Genomic DNA, 23,514 nt, shown 5'->3' on the forward strand with positions numbered 1-23,514 from the left:
TACTCTGGCTATTTTTAAAAAACTATAAAATATACATGACACAGAATTTGCCATTTTAACCACTTTTAAGTGTACAGTTGACTATTTGGTTTTTAGAACTTTCATTCATTCATATCAGTTCTTGTCAACAGATATTTAATGGCTGTCAGCTAAGTGCCTTGTGCTGAGGTTGGTGGATCATTGGAAAGTTATGAAAGAAGTATAAACATGGTCCCTGTTCTCAAGGAGATTAAGCCTCATTAGAGAAACAAGATATATGTATGCCAGTTAAGTAATGATTCATGGTCAGTAAGTCCTTGAATGTTGAAGGAATGCTTTGTGTAAAGGTGAGAACAAACTTGGTCCTTAATCAGGGTTAGGATCTGTCTGGTTTGAAGAAGGAGGAAATGGCAACTAAAATAACATACCAGCTATTTTCAGTGTGAAGTCCATCGTCTTTCAGAAAATCTTTTGCTTTTTTCCAGCTTTGGAACACCCACTGTTTTGTTTTTAAAATAAGTTGAATATTCAGATGAGGGAATATATTAATTAGCAAGTAGTTAATATTTTTAAAAATCACAGAAGTCAAACTTATTTAACTTGTGATACAGACACTATTAAAAACCCAGATTTATAGTGATGGAAGGGTTAAAATTCCTATTAAAATTCTATGCAAATATCTGTGTTCATGCAGCATTAAACTTTTCAATATATTACCACTTGGGAGTAGGTATTTCATTAGTGAGTTTAGAACAATTGCAGTTATAGTTTTTATGAAAAATAATTGTACAAAAATCAGCAGGTAATGAAACACATTTATTGAAATTAATCTTGAGTGTCTGCTATTCTGAAATTAGGTAAAAAGTTTAGAATGGGTATATATTGTGCATAAAGAATGAGTTATGATTAATCCTGAATAATCTTGTACTTGACACTTGATGACAAAGAACGGTGCCTGTCTTGTTAGTGTATGTTTGTAATGGGTCAAGGATTTTATCTGGGCCGAACATAATGTCTTACAATAAGAATTACAAAGTGAAAACAATGTTTTTTCTTTCTCATATCTGCAGACAGGCAAACATACACTTGGGACCCCCATGTTCACGTGACATCAAGAGGAAACGGAAACCTATAGCCACAGCATCTCTGTCCAGCCCAAATGCAGGTAACTGTATGTAGTTATCATTTGTTGAGCACCTGCTGCGTGTCAGGTACTAAACTATGTTTTATATACCTTTTCATCTAACCTTTATGATAAGATAGGTCATTTTATTCCCATTTTACTTGGGAAAATGATATTGTGAGAAGTAATTTGCCCAAGGTCACACACATTTTAAGAATCCAAACCTAGTTCTCTCTACCCCTGAAGTCTGTTTTTTCACTGTGTCATGTGGCTTTTTGGAGTTTGAATCCCGGTATTCTACAACCAGCAATCTTCAGTCATCTGTGCTTTTGTTCTAGCACAGATAGGAAATTAGGTCTTTGTTAATGAAAATCCAGTTAGGGTGGCGGTTTAGTCAGTAGCCAAATAGCCACATGGATTTATTTTCTTTTTACTTGATACACAGTACAATACATTCTCACTGCTTTTATGTGTAGTTGAGTGCTAATACTTTACTAATCATGAAATTTCTGATTAAAAACTGTTTTTCAAGTTAAAACCTTTTAGTTTTCTGGCCAAAACCAGTTGATTGGAAACTGAAGTAGTGGTTATCTTTGGTGAGGGGTAGTGACCAGGAGAGGACATAATCAGAAGTCTTCTGGGAAATGCTCTATGTCATCAAGTGGGCAGGAATTACATGGGTATATGCATATGTAAAAATTCTGTGTTATTTCAGTACAGTTAAGGGTGAGTTGCTCTGGATAAAAAGCTCATATATGTTTGTAGGACCTATCAGAAATACCTACAGTTATTTTCTTGATGATAGTGAATTCACTCTGAGGAAATTGAGTATATCATACATTATTTTATTCTCTTCAGAAAATACTATGTATTATATAGATCAAAGCAGTTGATTGAAGAGTGAAGAGTAGACCTCAGAGAGATAGGGAACTCTGTATCTCTCCCTTAACTTAGTAAGTTTCAGCATACATTAAAATTGACCTCTTTCAGCTTCTGTTTGGGGTGGCTGCTTGATAATGGTTCTTGCTGGACAATCTTAATCACAGGTGTGATAATTATAGTAAATTTTTTCCAGTGATTTCTACATGGCCATGGCCTGAGCTGATTACTTTGCATGCATTATTTCACTTAATCTTTGCAACAACTTAAAAGGTGGAAGCTGTTTTTATTCCCAGTTTACACATGAGAAAATTGAGGCTTACCGAGTTTAAATCACTTCTCCAAGGTCACATGGATGAAAAAATTCAGAGCCAAGTTCAAATTGGCTTCCCTATGACTTCAAGAGCTGCCCTCTTACACACTTCAGGTGTTCTGTGTTGCATAAAATAGCATTGGTTCCAAAGTGTGCCTGCATCAAAATCCAGTCTATGGTATTGGAAGCATTACAGCAGTCTCCCCTCTTATATCTTTTGTTCTTTTTCCCCCCTCAATATCTAGCTTCTATTTTTAGCTGTTAATTGTTCATAGGACGAGAATGGTTGAGAAGAGTTTAAAAACCTTGTTCTTTACTCAAATCAGGAAATGTTACTGGGAGGGATTAAACAAGGTTTGGGCATTAAACATTGCTCCTCTGGAGCCCAACTCCTCCTCTCACTTGTTGACTAAGGTCTGCTTCACTGAACATTTTCTTTTTTTTCTATCCACAACCTGAGTGCCCCATGGAGGTGAAGGACATAGCCCGAGCCCGCGCCATCAGTCAGTAGAACAAATGGGCTTGCTCTGCCTAACATCGGGCCATCTCGGATTCCACCTCTTTTATAGAAATGAGTGATGAAGAGAGGTGCGTTCCGCTTTGCCGCTGTATTAATACACATCAGGGGCCAGCTCCTGGCACTAAATCACGCTACTGCATACATCTGTTATCGGACTCTTCACCAGTGTGATGAACAAGACTGCAGATAGAGGCTTCCTTGTGTCATTCTTTATAGGATTTTCCTAAAAGAATAAATAGCTCAGATCTCTGCCAACACTCTCCCCTGTCACTGTGATGAATTCAGCTTCTTTCTTAAACATGCAGCCACAAATCTTTTCCCTTTTCCCCTCCCCCACTGGTGGAAAGTTTTGAGTTGAGATTGACTGAATTTAAAGGTATTAATAAGGCTAGAGAGGTGAAGAGCAGAAAGGAGTAGCTTGTTTTCCTTGTCTTTTATATTAACACTCAGGAAAGGCCAGGGAAAAAGACCTTTTCATTAGGGTCGTTAAGGAGATCCTTCTTGAAAGTGTAGCACCTTTATTTTCTTCTTTTTATCTCCACTCCCCTTCCCTTTATGACTTTATAACCTACACAGTTGTCTGGTACACAGAGCCACCTTGGATTTTAGTGAGTAACTGTGTAAGCCTGCTTCTGTTTCGATAACAGCGATTGCCCAGAACAGGGAAAGTCTGTACCTCATGCTGAAGTGAATTGGCTCTATACGCTCTTCAAGAATATAGTTGGAGAAGAAAGAATGGGTTATTTTCTCTACAATTTGAGATTAAGTGGCTGTAAGAAGCATAAGGAACTCAGATGAAAACCAGATTTCATTTCCAGGAGATGATTTGTCTTCATCAGAATGACAAGAACAGAGCCTTTGGTGTACAAATCCCATTCCTTCAAAAATTAAACACTCCTTTAGGTAAAGGAGAATTGGGGGATGATAAGACATTGTATTCAGAGCCCTGACTATTTTGGCCATTCCCCAAGCCTATTCTGACCTTCCTGTCTCTGGGATAGGATATGTGTCCTTAGAGCATCTGTTGGAAGGGTACTCAGCAGTTAATCTGTTAACTAGTTACATCAGTTTCCAAATACCAGGCCGGTGGTGCTAGAGATGCATTTGCAAGAGTAGGAATTTTTATCTGTTTTGCTCATTTCTGTACCCGAAGCATCTAAAATAATAGTACAGAGAATGATCTCACTAGATATTTCTTGTATGAGTAAGTGAATAAGACTCTTAAAGTTGAAACGGTTAATTATAAAAATTATTTCAACCCTGTGATTGAATTCAGTAGTTCATTGTAGGTTGGCCCTCGTCTCCGGTGTCATACGGCAGATTCTTATTGCCCCTTTACTGCCCCTTTTTAAAGTTCAAATGGTTCTTAAAGTTAAAAATCTTTTTTAGTAAATATTGAATGGCTATAAAAGAACATTTATAGAAGATATAAAAGGTGTCAAGAAAAACAGTATAGCAAATACCCATGTACCTACTTTAAGATCATGAACATCACCTTTAAAATTTTCTCACTGTCCTCATAGGAACCATTGTCCTCAGACGATTTTTTTGTTATGTGAATATGTTTTTTTGTTAATCATTTATCATTCTTTGGGGATTTTTCAGGTAGCTTTAATAGACATATAGCTCTCTAAGCAGTTCATTGTCTACTTAGCATTTTTTGGAGGCTTGTGTAAATGGAATGTCTTATTTTATAAGCTAAAGGTTTCACCCAGTTATGTTTTGAGGTTCATTCATGCTTTGTCCTGCCAAAATCCTTTTTTTTTTTTTTTTTACTGCCATATACATACGGTATTCCATTGTATGACTGTACTGAGTATACTATAATTAAACATTCCTGAGGGACGTTTGGATCGTATCCCATTTTATGCTACTGTGAAAAATACTGCATTGTTCTCTGGGAGAACATGTGCAAAAGTGTTCCTGGGCCACTTCATACTCCGTAGGATGGCTGTATCAACGACCAGAAAACAACACATGTTAGGAAAGATGGAGAGAAATCGGAACCTGTGGGCACTGCCGGTGGGAATGTGAAATAGTGCGGCTACTGTGGGACACAGGGCGGTGGCTCCTCACAGTGGTGGACATAGAACTACCGTAAGATCCAGCGATCCCGCTTCTGAGTATATACCCAAAAGAATTGAAAGCATGGATTCAAGCATATTTGTACAGCCATGTTCATAGCAGCATGATTCACAAGAGCTAAAAAAGTGGAAGCGACCCAAGTGTCCACTGCTGGATAAATCGATAAACAAAATGTGGTTTATACATACAGGGGAGTATTATTTGGCCTTGAAAAGGAAGGAAACTCTGACATGCTCCAGCATGGATGAAGACCTAATACTAAGTGAAATAAGTGACACAGAAGGATAAATTCTGTCTGATTCCAGTTATATGAGGTACCTCAAGTGGTCAAATATGTGGAGACAGAAAGTAGAATAATGGTTGCCAGGGACTGGGGAAGGAGGAGAGTAGCAGGTACTATTTAACAGGGACGATATTTCCATTTGGGACAGCGGAGAAGTTCTGGATGGTGGTGATGCTTGTACAGCACGTGAATGGACTTAATGCCACGGAACTGTACACATAAAAATTACTAAATTGGTAAATTTTGTGTTACGTGTATTTTACCATAGTAAAAAATATAGAGCAAAAAACTCAGTTTTCCTAGGATAAGGGGTTTTTCCCGCTGTGGTTGAATACCATGTAGTAATGGTAGATACAGTTTTGTGAAATCTATTTTCAGCTAAATATGAGTGAGTGAGTGCGTGTGCACATGTGCGCGTGCCTGTGTGTGTGTGTCTGTGAGAGAGAGAGAGAGAGGGAGAGACAGAGATTTGGGTTGTGGTGTCAAATGTATTTCTTGCTGCTGTGGTTGAGGTTCCAGAATGTTTGAAAACTGTTGCCCTCAAGCAGCTCTTGTATATGTGCCATAGAGTAATAGCCTGCAGATTTTGTGTTTTTTTTGCAGTAACTCAAAGTAAGAAATTCATGTTTGAATATGTGTGTGAGTGTACATGTAAATCTGAAATAAATTCTTGGGTTCACTCTGATATAGCCTGTTCCTTTCCATTAAGAAAAAAAGTACTGGTCGTGGCCTACTAAATTGATTTTGTAACCCACAACTTGAAAATTACTATTCTAGGTACATGCCTAAGAGTGGAATTAATTGACAAGGTAAAAACAAAAATTTTCTAGATTTTGCTGTATTTTAGTGTATATTCATTCACTCTCAACAGAGTAGGCGTCATGGTGGTTTGTACCACTCTGCTCAGGGGGCATTTGGAAATGTAAGGACAGTGTTTGGTCATCACAATAACTGAGGGGTGCTTTTGGCATTCAATGGATGGGGTCCAGAATGGTAAGTGTCCTAAAATACACAGGACAGCCCTGCACAAGCAATGATTATCCTGTCCAGAATGTCTTCGGTGTCCTTGTTGAAAGACATTGGGCCTGATTGTGTGATTTTTCTTACGATATGCTATTTATTGGAAATACCGTGTTACTGGAGTCATGGGGTGTAACAGAAAGAGCCTAGGGCTTGAAGTCCAGTATCTGAGTTTAAATCTTGCTACTTAACCAGCTCTGTTGTGTCCCTGAACAATGTATCAGCTGTCTCTCTGCCTCAGTTTTTTGATCCAGAAAATGGAGATGACAGTTCCTACTTGCAAGGGTTTGCATTTGGGAATCCGATTCCGGTTGTACAGTATTTACGTAGCACGATGCCTCACTCATAAATGCTTATAAGTGATCATGACTACATTATGAATTTGTACAACTGAATTTATTCATTTGTTCAGTTAAACCCATTTTCTCAGGTAGAGAAATACTTACTCTCACTGAAATCTTGCCTTTATTTCTTTTGGAAAGGAAAAAAAACCTTATGTGGCCACTTGGGTTAATAGGTTATAAAATAAAAGCATTCAGAGAATTGTGCATTGAAGTGTCTCTGATTCTAACTTGTCTCCCATTGATCTTTTCTTCCTTCCTTTTATTCTAACCACTTTACCAGTTCACGTGGATGTAGTGGAACCAACCACACCAGCATCGCAGGTCCAGAAATCTCCAAACCCTGAGTGGTTGGTCAGGACCTCTGCCGCAGAGAAAGCCACTGACTCAGCTGCAGCCACGTTTTTTAAAATGCCACCAGAAAAGAGCCCTGGATACAGCTAGAGAGCAGGATTCCACCCACCAGGAGCCACTGGGTGTTGTGAAACGCATCCTAGACTTTGGTATCGCAGAGTCTTGCATATCGTAATTGACATTCCCAGCCCTTTCACCACCAGGATGACCCTTCTTTCAAAAAAAGCAGTGGACTCTTTCTCTTAGAAAATCATGTTGTGGAAGTCTGTTTTTTTAAAAAAAGAAAAAGTAAAGTATTGCAGCAGCAATTTTTTTTTTTTTTAAAAAAAAGGTCATCCTATGCTATGTTTGTTACATTGCTGTCGCTGTCCCAGCAGCTACCTACAGCTCCGTTTACAGAGCTGTTGCTTTTTGCAGGTATGTCTCTTTTCTTGAAAAACTAGTAACTGCTTTTGCATACTTTTTGTGTAGAGCTTTTAATGTCATTTGAGGAAGTCCCAAATTTGTAGCCAGTTCTAGACAGATGTAAACACCGAGTTGAGACCTGTGTGTGGAATTGTGTTTACAGGAGATAGAGTTTTGCCTTTGAGCCTGGTCTTGATTCACTGAGAGTGCCAATAAGTCAAATTCATCAGGCTCTCATTTGGGAGCCTCAGAGGAGACACCAGCAGCACAGACAGTGGGAACTTCTTCCATTTTTCTAGACGGCCTAATGGGATCTCCTGCAGCTGGACTGTACTTTGCCTTGTCTCCAGAGTTGGTGTTCTCCCGCAGGAGGATATGTACATTCATCATGTAATGAAGAAATGGCTTAGTTGTTCAGCAAACTTAAAATAGTCGACGGATTGTGTCTTAATACTTCATGTCACAGTGTAAGCTTTTATGTACGAAATGGGACTTTTATCGTTAGCTTATAGGTCAATAACCTGCAGCAGAAATTCACACTCTATTATAATAATGGCTTCTTGGGGCCATACTTTGGGGAGAAAAATGTCTTTTTGACACGGCTGTATACTTGGCGTGTTTATGACGGCTCAGCTGCGTGTGGAGTTATATATACAGCATGCCTGAAGTTGGATGCTACTTTGTCAAAATGAGGACTAAGTGACTGCCTGGAGCTGCTGGAGAAAAGCCACCGTTTCTAGAAAAGTATTATGAAGAGTGTCTGTCATTTGGGGGCCTGTTTGACAGAAGGGTTCTTTTTTGTACGAATTGAGTACATTTGCTCTGAAATACAGAGAAACTGTTCTCTAAGTGCCCACTTCTCTGGTAACATTCCAGAGGAACTCCCCGCCCTGCCCCTGGATATTTTCTGTGCTTGAATAGGTGCGGAGTGGGACAGAGCCTCCTTTCCCTGAAGCGCAGCTGTCCCTTTTCCTCACACAGAATATGAGTGTGGGCTGCTCTCTCCTGTTCCCTTTAAAAATGCTAGTCCTTATCAGTGCTAACTCCAGGATTTCCGTATGGATGGGTGGGTGTGAATCTAGTTGGAAGGGGGGACTTGAAGCTAATTTAAATGGCGCTTTCTGTAAGAGGGAGAATGTCAATTGTCCATAACAAGGAGTCTGGTGGAGGGAGGGACAGATGGAGATCATGAGGTGAGGAGTAGCATTAAAGCCAGCCTAGCTCCCCCCGGGAGCCACCCCTGGTTCTCCTGTCGTCCCTTGGGGCTGCATCCAGAGCAGTGTAGAAAATGAAGTGCCTGTTGAATATGAAAAGGCACTACCAAATTATTTTAATGATAAGGGGGGGTTACTGTCACATGTGCATTCTTACCTAGTTCCCATCGTGTCCTGAGACACATTTTTAATACAGTTTTTTGTATTTAAGGGAAAAATCCATGGACATAATTTTATTTTCTTTGTACTAAGCTCTGGCTCTTGCAGAGATGGGTCCTGTGATCATGGCCTATTCAGATCTGCAAAGTTCAGATGGGATCTCTGAATCAGAGATTCAGTTCTGGCAGTTCTCCTTTCTACCTGTGATTACTAATAATTTATATATATGACTTTATTTACATTTTAAACATCTCTAGGATGTACTGCCATTTTACAGAGACAAGAATGGTCCCAGATCACATGATCAAGCCAAGACTAAAAATCCCAGACTTTCGGACTTCCTCTGACCTGGGTTATAACCTTGTTTTTCCTTGGTAGACCTGAGTCACTCTGAGACCCATAATTTTGAAACAGTGTGTCATGAATGTTTAGCATCTTTCTTGGGCATGCTCTTCTACATATTTTGAATACATTCAGTGGGGATTATCCAAAAATGCCATATCTGCCTGTAATAAGTGGGGAAGAAAATTAATTGCCTAAGAAATAGCTATTAATACTTTGCAACACAGGGTTGTAAATTGTGCTCCTCATTTTAAGCTGCTGCATGAGCATGCTGACAGAATTATTAACCAACTTTGCTTGTTTTCTATATGAGTCAATTCCAGAGGAATAACCTTGGAATTGAGTGTTTTTTGAATCGTAAATTTTAAATTTCTTTTTTTATATAGCAAAGTGTATGATGTCATACACTGAGTAAAGTCTGTTACCTTTCAACAAAAGATACAATTTCAAAGTCAGGTTTTGTAGTCTCTTGAAAAAACTGATCGCATGGCTTCCTTTGAGGATAATCATCGAGCTCACATGTATTTGAGCTGCCTAAAGTAGTAACTGAAGCTGCGTTCCACAGTTCTTACTTACCTTCCACCGGCTTCTGATTTACCCTGGCTGGCCGCACAGTCTGCCTATCTGAGTCCTAATCTTCTGTGTTTTCCACAAGGAGCAAAAGTCAAGACATTATCCACTTGCATGAGCATCATTCACAGAAATTAGTTCTGCTTATGAGTTTAAGGGAATTTGAGATTATGTTTCAGATGCAGCATTTTAAAGGGAACAAGTTCATTTGCATCAAAACTCTTGTGTTGTTTTTTGGTAAGAACTGTGCAGAAGAGGGAATTAGCTGTTACGTGGTGCCAAATTTAGGAGAGGCGGAGTGTGATCTTTATTGAGTGGTGTGTGCTTGATAAATAAGGCACATTTAACCTTGAATTCTTTTGAAATCAGATGCAATTGAAAATTTTGTTTTGCTGGGCTATGAAACAGGCTGCAAACAAGGCCGTTTTGACAGCAAAATGACCAAAAGCTGAAATAAAATTTCTTATTCCGTGATGCTTATGGCATCCTTTGCTAAGGAGTAAAGCTCCACCCTGACAATAGGTAATTAAACTACTTACGAATCTCACATAGAAGACTGTGATCTATCTTTTTTATTTTGGCATCAGAAACACAGTCTAGAGCACAGCCTTGGAAGTTCTGGAGCCGCAGAGGAGCAGAGCCATCACGGAGGTCGCTTGGAGTTGAACAAGTTAGAGTCGAGAGAAAGGAGCTAGGCCGGCAGTGTCATTGCTGCTCTGATGGCCCCTCCACTTTGGCTCCAGGTGAGGGCTCCTGGTGATATTGGATTCATTTTCAGGTCCTTTCTTTAGTTTGGCTTCATTACCGTGGTGTGGGCCGTACACTTTTTGTTTCCCCGGGGTGAAGGCTCTGTAGAAGTCTCAGCATTAGGAGCCGCAGTCAGTGTTCTTCTGTAAGTCCGGTGAACCTTCTGTGAGCTGGCGTGAGAACAGAGTGGCTTACCCTACTGGCTGTGGCTGAGGTCTGGTCGGGGGCACAGTTTACAGCATGCATCATGATTCACGGTGTGGGGGGAGGAATGGTAAAAGCAGTTTGCTCTTGGTGTCACCTGCTTCCTTTGTTAATGCTGGAGCTGTCTTACTTCTCAGTATTTCCTTATCTCCCACTCTGGTCATCCAGTTAGTGGAGTTCCTAATGGTGGCAGCAATCAGGGTGGGGTCCTACCCCATCAGAAAATGGCACAGAGGGAGAAGGTGAGGGAATCGGGGGGTTCTGTTATGGCACTAAGTGCAAGGTGGCCCAGAGATGCTTCCACCTACATTAAGATCCCCAAACAGATGAATGTCAAATGCCTGGAAACAGCAACATCGAAAAGCAAGGAAAATGAATGATCCTGCTGAAGAATGTGGATTGTAAGGTTCTTAACAAGCCCGGCAAAGCAAACTTACAGCCAAAAGGAGAAATTTTCCTGCCACTGCAAATAGACATGATAAGCACTTACTAAAAATTGCTGAGTTTTTGGAATAAAAACTTTTCAAGTACAGTATTGAAGAATGAGGCAGATTCCGAAGATGTTGACCAAGGAAAGCAATCTTGGCAAAGTCCAGAAGTGAGAAGGCATGAGGAAGAGAAGGGGAGATGCTTAGAGCAGGGGTGCTGGGACCCCTCGACCACCAGCAGCAGCACATACTTGCCCCCACCAGACCCACTGAATCGGAAACTGAGGGTGGGCCCTGAAATCTCACAAGCCCCCCCCCCCCGGGGACTTGGTGCACACGGACATTTGAGAACCACAGGATTTGCTGTACCTAATGTTTTAATATATTGGCATCCCCCTAAGCCCTGAGGTGCACTTACGTTTCCCTCCATAAGTATAGACATGTTTTGTATACGATTCTTTGCAGAAACTGTTAATGTCTTTATTTCCCATACTTTGTCCCTACGGTCCCTAAAAGATCTCCTGGAAATATTGAGAAAGAATAATGTGGAGAAAATTGCCATCAAGGCCATATTTAGATGGATGGAAACAACCTTTAAAGTGGATTAAAATATAACAATGAATTTTTAGTCTGTGAGTGATAGTCATATTTCACAATAGACAGTAAAACGCTTGTATAAGATACTGCTATCCGTGATTTCGTGATATTTGTTCATTACATCTTAGTTTCCTGGGAAAATGTGTATTTTCCAACATAACGATGAAGTCTTTAAGGTATGGCTCACAAAAATGAAAATAATTGGAAGAAAAAAACTACCCTGAGTACATAGTGTTGTATAATAAATACTTGTTGAGTTATTGGTGATCTTTTGCTAGGACTTAATCTCGGTACTTCAGAGCGTGTAAAAATCAATTATCAGTGATGCACTTAATCACACCCTATTGTCTTTGTTTTACATTTCAGTGATTCTGCAGGGCCTGGTGGCCAATAGCAACAGCATGTTCTGTTTTTTTGTCTGACTCATGGATTCAGCGTTTCAGGATATGGTACTCTATTCCTAAAGCTTTGAAATGAAATCACAGCCATTTTTTCTTTAGGTTTTATTTGTATGAATTGGGCTAGTCTCTAAATTTATGACTAAAGCCCACAAACCCAAGTTTTCTCTGGGAATTTGTGTGGCCAAAGAGTTCTCTGGTATCATTTCTCGGGTGTTCCTGTTGTTTTGTGCCCGGGGCTTGATTTATAAAGGTGATTAAGCAAGGGCACAGAGAGGTCTGTGCCACTGAAAGAAAAGTTTGAAGTTACAGTTCCCCTGGAAATGAGGCACAGCTTGCCACGCAGGACCACAGGACGAACACGAGGTTTGGGTCAGGAGGCAGAAGACCAGAGCAAGCAGTAGGTTTAGGCCAGAGCCTTTATTGGGGTTTCCTCTAAGAAGGCAAGGCAGGGCAGCGTGAACAGTCTAGAAATGGCTAGTTCGACTAATTCTGGGGCCTTTGGGCTGTAGTCTAGTCTGTGGTTGCCTGGTACTAGGCCCTGGGATGATTGCTTCTTGGAGTTTGCTAGGTCAGATGGAGGAGGTATGGCTCCATCGTACCTGGTTAGTTTGCACATCGAAAGCATGCTGCTAGCTGAGTCCTTTGCTATCTTTCTAAGAATCAGCTAGCCCTGGGAGAGGTAGTTTTTCCCCAGCCAGAAAGGTTTTTTAATCTGTTAAAAATCGTAATTATTACAGAGAGCAAAAAATATGATTAACACACATTTGTAAGCTGTTGAACTCTCCTTTCGATTTTGCAGTCTTAAAACACCACGTAATTTTTCTTTTCCATCTTGAAAACCAGTTAAAAATACCTCTAGCCAAAAATGTTGTTACTAGATGCTTTCAAGGTAATATAAAAAGGTAATATAAAAAGATTTTTAAGATGTAAATTATGAAAATTAATGTTTTCTTTCTCTAGAAGTGAGTTCTGACCCTTGCAAATCCCTCATTCAAATGTTTTTCATTGAAAAAGACAAAAATATCAGAGAACTTACACATGGCCTTGGTGGCTTTGACTTAAATCAACCCATTTCACTATGTGTAGATTCTGCCTCTTGCTCCTCCCAGTGGGCCGTGTATTTCTTCATGAATAATTGTCATGATTATGCAAACTTCTGCCACCCCAAAATCATGGCAACACTTTATACTGCTCTCAGTGTTTATCTCAGTCCTGTTGTCAGGAGCTATTGTAGACTGTGGCCATTTCAAACTTTTTACCTTCCACCTTCTCTCCACCCCAGCAGCTAATCTCCCCCACCCCCTAACAGGTAATAAAGCATTAGACAGGAGTCCCCCATTGCATACCCTTACATACACCCTTCCTCACCTCTTACTTGTGTTTGTCCTGCCCAAGACAAATCCCTTCTATGCCCTCTGTCCCTCTCCTTTGATCAGATGCCTTGCTCAGCCTAGCTACAGCTTCTCACTCCTGGCACGTACAGCTTTGCATTTGAACATGTTTAAAGATTCCCTCTTGAAACGAAAATACCCCTTGACTACCACTAAAATACTGCCCTCACTTACACTTCCTGTTCATTAATTCTCAGTCCACTAAAGCAGTGGTTTTTAACCCTGGCTGCACATTAGGACCACCTGGGGAGATTGTAAAAAATCCTAATTCCCCCAACTGAACTACAGACCAATTCTATCAGAATGGAGAGGTGGGACAGGCTTCCTTCTTTTTAAAACAATGGTTCGTTCAGCTGGGGCTGAGAACCACTATGCCAAAACCTGGTTGCTATACTCACCACCATTCAAGTTTTTTTTTCTGGTGGGTTCACCAGTGATTTCCAGTTGTCAAAATTCAGCCCTTTGGTTGATGCTTATGACTTCATACTATATAACCACTTCCTTTTTGGAATTCTGCCTGTTCTGACCCTGCTGTCTCCTGATTTTTCCCTCTGCTTCTTAGCTTTTTCAGTCTCCACAGGTGGGCAGATTGGTTGGTAGGTCAGTCCAACACAGACAGAATGTCCCTGTCCTCACCGCCAGTACTGCACTTAATACCTATGTCCTGATGAGCTCCTTTGCCATACCACCTAATGCGCTGACTTAAAGCATGGACTCAGAGTGGAGCATTTACATTCCTTACTCATTGTTGTAGACATATAGGAAGTCATGCTCAAGGTCTCTGCTGCTTCTTGTTTCTCTTTGTCCCTCCTCCAGGCCCACTGAGGTAGGAAGGTTACTAACCACATTAGTCAGATTCTAAGACGGATCACCCCTGTGTGCTCTTGGAGTTGCCATTCATAAAAAGTCAGGCTTGAACTGTGGTCCCTCTTCTATTTTTTCCTATCCAGGATCTTGGACTGGTAAGGAGGCCTGGGCCCACTTCCACATACAAGGAGGCTACCCCCATCTAGTGCTCGCTTCAGTTTTTTACTTTCTGCTGCTGGTAAGAGTTTAGTTTGGGTTTAGGGGGTGAGACAGACTGATTAGAGAATATTTATTGCGGTTTCAGACCCTAGCTCTACTTATAATAAAGTGGAGCTTGATTTTCTACTTTATTACCATCATTACATGCTGCCTCTGGAACTGTATGTAGGGGTTCCACCCTCACCAGAAGAGATCCTGTGTGTTCCTGGCTGCTTTGAATCACTAATTTCTGTTTCAAAATCTGGGATGAATGGATCTGATTAGTACTCATGTGCTTATGTCCTAGCTGCAGGACGTGAGAATGAGGTTATCTGGACTGTGTAGTTTCTGTTGGGGTTGGATGAATTCCTCTAACATAGAATAGTTCAGGTGCTGGACAGCTGATAAGAATAACAAGGGTCCATGAGGGCCATTGTCCTATTTACTGATTCAACAAACATGTATTGAGAACTCACTAAGCCAGTCTTGCTCAGGGACCTTTTGGGGAAGGTGGCTGCTGCCTAAGGTCCTTGATACACTCTGCATGAAACCAGTCTGACCCTTTCCAGAGTCTCTAATGACAATAATAATAATAATAATAATAATAATAATAATAACTATTTACCGAGTGATTATTATATGCCATTTGTCAACAGCATCTCAATCTTCAACAGCTCTAAGGTAAGTAAATTCACGTCTGTTTTAAAGCAATGAAATATGCTTATAGTTAGATATTAACTTGCTCAAAGTTACATAGCTAATCAGTGTAAGCCAGCATTCAAACTCCAAGTCTGTTTGGGGCTAGATTTTCTGTTCCCAGTAACACCCTGTGCTCCCCTTTTCACAATATAAATGAACTATTGGTGGCCATGTATATCTGAAATAAACTGTATGCCACTGGGCCTGGAACTGGGTGTTTTGTGACCCCTTTTACTCCATTTACCTGTTGCTCCTGGTGGGCTGTTTCTCTATCAAAGCAACTGTGAAGGGGCTCATCTCTTCTCTGTACCTACATCATTGAAAGAAGATAGGCAGTTTCTATGGCATCTTCTTACAATGACCTATTCTTGGTTTTGGAAGTGACCAGAGCAAAAGTCAATACAATCTTCCAAATCTATGGCAATAAACATGTCCTATGTAGGCCAAAACAGAACGGATCCCTATGCCAGGAAGACATGTACTTTGAATTGTTAATGTTAGTGATGAACTGTTCTGAACATCTTGCTAAACATCTCACAAAGCTGCTAGCAAGATAGCTGTCTTAATGGTTTTGGCCTTTATAAATGTCCCTTCACTCAGTAGATGTGAATAGAACACATTTCATGTCAAGCACCCTGCTAGCTGCTGAATATACAAAGAGGAAGGGCATTCCTGTTGTCACGATATTCGTGGTCTTCTGAGAAGGAGACAAAGCAAATATTACAATGCAGGATGATAAATTCTGAGAAAGAGTACCAGGTGTCTTAGTAGCAAGGAGTAAGGCACTCCACCTCCAACTGGGTAGAGGGAGGATTTAAAAAATACTGGACCAAGTCCTGGAGGATGAACAGAAGTTAAGTGAAGAAGAGAGGATGAGGCCATCCAGCATAAAGAGCATGGCTTGTACAGGGCACTGCAAGTATTTTGGTATGGCTCACAGCATATAGAAGCAGGGAGAGGAAGACAGGAGACAAAGTGAAGGACCCTGTGGTAAACTGGCTTGTTGATTTGGAGAACTGTCACAGTATTCCTTTGCCATGTAGTCATGGAAAGCCTACTGCAGCTGGCCCGTTGTGCAGACAAAGCTGGAACTGAGATGTGAACAGGTTTCCAGCTCCTCGATCACCTCCCTGGGAAAACAATCAGATCCATCTATTTGTAGGAGCTACTGACATGCTTAGGAGTAGATTAAGCAGAATTGGAAATAATCCATTTGCACCATGGCTGACTGAACTCTTCATGTGTTCTATCATGATGCCAGTCTGAGGTTCCTCTTAAACCACCTGATCTTGGTAGAATTTAATGCACCGTGTGGTAGTCTTAATCATCTCTAGTACTGTTCTTCAGTAGCAGAGTTGCCACTCTAAAATACGTATTTGGGTGTTTTTTTTTTTTCCTCAGTGGTCACAGTAAATTCGTGTTGATCAATGTACACTCGTTAGATTGGGGAGCTTTGCAATGTTGGCAATCTCAGTGCTGCAGAAAGTGTCCATAGGATAAAACCAATGCAGCTGGCCCATCCTAAGCATTGATCCTATGATTTTGATTGCTTTAATACCATGCTATAAGTAAAGTTAGCCCAACTCTGTAAAGTGGAACCAATGTGGTGGTTTTGGCCAACAGTGGTAACAAATGGCTCTTTTTCTAGTGTGACTCAGAGCCTCTTCACCACATTCTTTGGAGCTCTTGATTTAAAATCTTTTTAAAAAAAATCTTTTAGTTTGCAACTAATGAATCATCGAACTTTACATCAAAAACCAGGGATGTACTGTATGGTGACTAACGTAATATAATAAAAAATAAAATAAAAATAAAAAAATAAAAGAAATAAAAAATCTTTTAGTTTGAAATAAGTTTAGACTTACAGGAAAGTTGCAAAAATAGTATAGAAAGTTGCCATATGTCCTCCTCCCAGCTTCTCATGTTAACAACTTCCATAACCGTTTTAAAATTATCAAAACCAGGTACAATGATCAAAACCAGGAAATTAACATCGACCCAATCCTATTAACTAAACTACCTACTTAGTTCAGTGTCACCAGTTTTCCCTGTAACGTCCTTTTTCTGGTTAAGTATTCAATCCAGGATCCATATGTACTTGGGTCTGTTTCTGAGCCTTCAATTCTATTCATTGGTCTATTTGCTTGTGCATAGTAGCACACTGTTTTCAATAACAGAAACTTTATAGTATGTTTTAATGTCTGATAGAGCTAGTCCTCTGTATAATTGTTCTTTTCCAGTGTTTTCCTTGCTATTCTTACATGTTTATTTTTCCATATAAACTTTAGTATCAGCATGTCTAACTGAGATTGCATTACATTTATTAGCTCACTGAGGGAGAACTGACATCTCTACAATGTTGAGTTATCCAAGAACAGGGGATATATTTCCATTTGTTCTATTTCCATTTGTCTATTTTTGTGCCTTTTCAGGACTGTTTAAAATTTTTCCTTGGATAGGTATTATGCATTTCTTGTTAAGTTTATTCCCTAGTATTCCATCTTCTTTGTTGCTATAAATGGGGTTTTCTCTGCCATTATGCCTTCTACTTGGTTATTGTTCTTATACAGGAAGGCTTTTGATTTTTTGTATATTAATTTTATATTCTGCTGCCTTACTGAATGCTTTTACTTTTTGGGTGAGTTTTATCGCTGATCCTCAAGGGTCAAAAAAAAAAAATCATTCTAAATGCACTGAACAGTAACAAGGAATGAAAGAACCGATAGCAGTCAAAAGTGCTATGAAAGCTCAATTTTGGGTGACAAGTGAGATGAAAGCCATTATTCACTCTGAAAGTATCTGCAGAGACCTGGTCCCCTTGAGCCTCTGTCATGTGACTGTGATGGGTGTAGGAAGTAAAGCAGGGCCTGCTCAAAGCAGGGAGGTTAGCCTGAGATCTCCCACAAAGTGGGGACCCTCCAAGTGCTACACTCACAGTGTAAGCATCAATACTAAGTAAACCCACCATGCAGAAATAACAGCAAGGCCTTTCTTGACCTTGGCCGTGGGTGGAGGAAAAGTTTGTTTTAATCTAAAAGTGTTTAACAAGTTGTCCCTTATAGAGGTTTATGGCCTAAGTTTATTCTACTGGTGTGGTCCAAAATACTGCAAATGGGAATTTAATTTACAGTGGACCCAGGTCAGTAGTAACCTTCGATGACTAGCAGAAGCAAACACAGATTCTCTCAGGAGGAAAGAAACTTCAGTGCGGTGTGAAAGAACTACCACAGATACAAAGAATATGGGTAGCTCACAGGTAAAAACCACAAACCAAAGAAGGAGACAAGAAACTGTGAGTGAGAGTCATCAGAAACAACATGCAGGAGAATCAGACTCAAACACATTAGATATTGTATTTAGTGGCACACAGTATAAACTAAATGTTTTAAATATATTTCAAGAAAGAAAAAGGCTTCAAAACACCAGGCCACAAAAACACATAATTTTGAAAAGGGGTGATGAGAGTTAGTGTCCTATTGCCTTTCAGTTATTCAGGAGGAGTTAAAGAATCTTATTAATTTGGGGCCTTAGGTAAGTACACTTGTTAAAATATTTGGGGTAACCACTAAAAGAATAAATATAGAGAATACAGCATTTAAGCTAATATGGGGGGAAAGAAATGATAAAAAGACAATAAACTGGAAAGGTGAGAAAAAGCATAAAATAAGATGGTAAAAGAATTCAAATTTATCAGTTATAAGTGTTAATGAACTAGACTCTCCAGTTGAAAGATAAAGCCAAAATACTGGATTTTAAATATCCACTTATATGCTATTTATAAGAGATACATCCAAAACTTAGTCACAGGAAGATTGAAAGTAAAAGAATGGAAAAAATATAAGAGGAAGAAAATCAGAGAAAGTAGAGATAATCTCTACAAAATAACAAACGTTGGCTCCATCACTGATAAGTAGTTCAATTTGCCAGAGAGACATTCTAATTCTCAACTAAGCTTGATAATAGATCCTCAATACACATAAACAAAACTGGGCAAAACTAAGTTTAAAATATCTTCTTTTAGTGATTGATACAAGTAGACAGAAATTGTTATGAATACGGAATATTTAAATAGTCTAATACACTTATGGTCTAGTGGACATGAAAAGAATATCACACCCAATAGTTTGAAGAATTACACATTATTTTCAAGCACAGATTGAACATTACAAAAATTGACTCTAAAGCCATAAAGCAAACCTCAGTGAATTTCAAAGGGTAGAGTCGCATAGACCACACTCTGTAATCACAATGAAATGAAATTTCAAAGTCAGTAACAAAAAATGAATTTGCTAACACATTTGGAAATTTCATAGCATATCTAAACTAATGAACTAATGAAAAAGTCTTAACAGATATTGGAAAATACTTAGAACTGAATTATATGAAAATTCTATCATTAATCCTCTTGAAATGCAGCTAAAGGGGTAGTTTGAGGAAAACATATGGTGTGAAATGTTTTAAGTCAGAGGAGAAGAAGGGACTGAAAATTGATGAACTAAGCATTCTACTTACTATTCTGCTGGTAAAAGAACAACAGAATAAACCCAGAGAAGGCAAAAGTAATAAAATAATAGTGATAAGCTCTAAATTTAATGAAATGAAATAAACATCTAATTGAAAAATCAACAAAAATTATGACAAAATAAGCAAATCTTTAACATCATTAAGAAAAGATAGGGCACTATCAATGTTAGGAAGGAAAGAGGACACATAATTATAGTACAGAAGAGATTTAGAAGATAGTAAAGTAATACCATGAAAAACTTTAGCCAGTAAATTTGAAAGCTTAAACAAAATGGACACATTTCCAGAAAGATAATTTGCCAAAACTCAATCAGAAGAAATGGAAATTTTGATTAGTCCGTAGTTTAAAATCTTAGATTCTTAGATTAAGTTAGATAGGTTAAAATCTATATTCTTCATAGAAAGATTCTGTGTGACCCACCAAAATGGTGGAAACGTCTCTGGTTTATAAAGTTTATTTGGAAGACCAAATGAGCAAGAGTAGCCTAAGAAAACTGTGAAAAAGAGTGCTTGGAAGGGAAAGGATATTAAAGCATATAGCTTCTAAGTGTGCTACAGGTGCATGAACAGACAAACTGACCAATGGAACACAATAGAAAACTCAGAAATAGACCCAACTGCATATAGAAGTTCAGGATACAATAAAGGTAGTGTCTGAAGTCAGTGGGGGAAAAGATGGCCTATAAAAATGAATCATGTTGCGGGGCACCTGGCTGGCTCAGTCAGTAGAGCATGCAACTCTTCATCACAGGGCTGGGAGTTTGAGCCCCATGGTGGAGGTAGAGTTTACTTCAAAAATTTTTTTTAAAAATTTTGTAAATGAATGGTGTTGGGATAACTGGATAGCCACATGAAAAAGCAAATTGGATCTGTTCCTCACACTATATACCAGGGTAATTTTCAAATTGATTAGAGGTTTAATTGTATGATATTAAACCACACAATTACTAGAAAAAGCAAGATGAATTCCTCAGCAAACTGACCTGCAGGCTAAATCTGGCCAACGGCCCATGTTGGGGCTGGTGGGAGCTAAATAGGAATTTTTTTTAACAAGAATTTTTAAAAAAAACTTTTAAGGGGTTCAATGAAAAAGGGGGAGGAGGGAAGGACATAAATTTATCTGGTTTCAAACCCTCAAGTGTTTACTGTCTGAACCTTTATGAAAAGAAATTTGTCAACCCCTGCTCTATAACCTGGGAGTGAGGAAACTTCCCTAATGGTATTGGTTAGTCACTGCATAGTTCTTCACTTGAGCTCAGCTAGGGCAGCTCTGTTCCACATGTCTTTCATTCTCCTTGGACCAGGAAAATAATCTTCACACATGTGGAAGAGATTGTAAATTCACATGACAAAGGGTGGGGATACTGAGAAGGGTGCAGAATTGAGGCCAATAATGTAATCTTCCAGATTACATGTGACTTAAAAATTCAGATACAGTAAGAGATGTATTTGACTATGCTAAAAAACAAAAACCTTTGCATGCAAAATGTACCAAAATAAAATACAAGTGATAGCTTAGATAACATGTTTGCAATTTATTTCACACTTTAAGGGCTAATAATCCTAATTTATGAAGACCTTTTAAAAATAGAGGAGGTCCTATAGAAAAATAAGGAAGAGATTTGAACAGTTTTCAGGAAAAAAATGTAAATACCCCTTAAGCATGTGGAAATATGTTCAATTTTTCTTACTTGATTTTTACAACAACTTAATGCGACTTAATGCGATAGGTATTATCATCCCCATTTTTCAGAGAAGGAAACTGAGTCAAAAAGAGATAACTATTCTGCCTGATCTCAAATACTAATCAGTTATGGTTCTAGGATTTGAACCCAGTCAGGCTGGCTCCAGATAAGAGTAATTCACCATGACTAAGTGAGGCTTGTTTCAGGAACGCAAGGATCATTTATATTAAGACTAGCTGGGTGTTTCCTTAATATGATAAAATATATTTATCTCAATCCAAAGCCAGCACCATGCTTAATTGAGAATTAGAGAAACAATTTCATTAAAGTCGGAAACAAGGATGTCCACTAACCATCACCATTATTTAAAATTGTTCTTCAGGACATAGACAAAACAATTAGACGAAAGAAATTAAAGGTATAGAAATTGGGAAGAGAGGTTAAAATTATAATTTGCTCAGATGATTGGATTGTCAACCTAGAAACTAAAAAGGACTAACCTAAAACTTGGATACAAAACAAGAATTTAATAAATCAGATAGCTACAAAATTAATTTTCAGAATCAACAGCCTTTGTATACACAATGTCTGACTACAACTATAAGGAAAGAAAAGACCCACTCTAAAATAGCAGCAGAAAACATAAGATATAAAATACTTAGGAATAAACTGAAGAAATATTATTTGTAGGAAATTCTAAAATACTAATGAGGGACACAAAACAAGACCTGAACAATTGAAAAGACATACCATGTTCATACATAAGAACCATCACCATCATAAAGATGTCGCCTCTCCCTAGTTGATCTATAAATTTAATGTGATACCCAATAAAAATGCTAATTTTTTAAAAAAGATTTATACAAACTGATTCTGAAGTTCATGTGGAAAAACCAAGCAAGAATATATAAGAAAGAAAGGGATGGTGATAGAGGGAAATTACCTCTATAGATGTTTAAAATTTATAAATCTACAGCAATTAAAATGGTGGGGTAATAATTTGTGAATAGTTAGATCAGTATAACAGAACAGTTCAGAAACAGATCTAAATACATATAGGAATTGAGTGTATGATAAAGGTGGTTTTTCAGTCATTGGAAAAATGATTATTCAGGAAGTGGAGATCACTCGGTAGTGTTCTGGAAAAAAGTTGGATCCACACTTCAGTCCTTATATCAGGATCACTTGCAGACAGTTCTAAGACTTAAACATAAGAAAACTCTAACTGTACTAGGAAAAAAAAAAGGAAAATTTTCTTATGACTAAGAGTGGGGAAGGCCCTTCTGAGTCTTCCACAGAACCCAAAAACCTTAAAAGAAATGATTGTTAGATGAGACATTGTAGAGGTAAAGAATTTCTTCATGACAATAGCACCATAAGCAAATGCAAATGAGAACCTGGGTGAGATATGTGTAACTCCATCAAGATAAGAGCTAATTTATCTTAAGTAAAAAGTGCCCTTCAAATCAAAAAGAAATAGATCAAAAATCAATATAAAAATGGGCAATAGAAATTAACAGACATTTCATAGAAGAGAAAATACAAATGACTCTTAAGCATGTGAAAATATGCTAAACCTCACTTGTAATAAGATAAATTTTTCACCTATCAAAAATAATAAAGCTTGAAAACACACTGTAATGGCAAGCATGTGGTTAAATAGGCACTTTCACACATTGCATAAATTAGTACAAGCTGTGGAGGCTGGCAATATCTATCAAAATTACAAAGGTATATTACATCTTTTAACTCAACAATCCCAGGAATTTTTCTACAGATGAACTTGTATTATGTGCAAAATGACTTATGAGCATGGCTGATGATTAGAATTCACTAGAGGTGAGTTAGTTTCAGTGCACGCTCGGGAAGAGATTATACAAGGGCTTGAATACGAAAGGTGGAGATCATTTGGGATCATCTTAAAGAGGCTACTTACACATGGAAAAATACTTTAAAAGACCTAAGTATATATTGCTTTCAGGAGGCACACTTTTTAAGTGTAAAGACAAAAATTGAAGTAAAAGAATGGAAAAATGTACACCAACCAAGGGCTAATCAAAAGGAGACTGATGTAGCTGTACAATATCAGTCAAAGTAAATGTAAGTCAAGAAGCATTACCAAAGATTCAGAAGGACAGTTCATAAAAATAAAAAATTAAATCTACCAGGAAAGTATAATAATTTTGTATTTTGAGGCACCTAATACTATAGTTTCAAAATATAGAAAGCAAAATTACAGAACTATA

General features: G+C 38.6%; 1 protein-coding gene across 3 annotated transcripts in view; it reads left to right on the plus strand.

Moving 5' to 3' along the window:
* GPATCH2L (G-patch domain containing 2 like) overlaps positions 1-11,594 on the plus strand; it is a 126,831-nt gene extending 115,237 nt beyond the window's left edge. For all 3 annotated transcript variants that reach the window (XM_087856143.1, XM_045807759.2, XM_087856144.1), the window contains 2 exons: positions 1,050-1,144; positions 6,827-11,594. In XM_087856143.1, the coding sequence (XP_087712269.1) occupies positions 1,050-1,144; positions 6,827-6,987 (256 nt within the window). In that variant the 3' untranslated portion in view covers positions 6,988-11,594. The remainder of the gene's footprint in view (positions 1-1,049; positions 1,145-6,826) is intronic.
* The last annotated feature ends 11,920 nt before the right edge of the window (positions 11,595-23,514 follow it).

This window comes from Ursus americanus, chromosome 26, assembly GCF_024610735.1.
Source record: "Ursus americanus isolate L20-20 chromosome 26, mUrsAme1.1.p, whole genome shotgun sequence".
NCBI lineage: Eukaryota > Metazoa > Chordata > Mammalia > Carnivora > Ursidae > Ursus > Ursus americanus.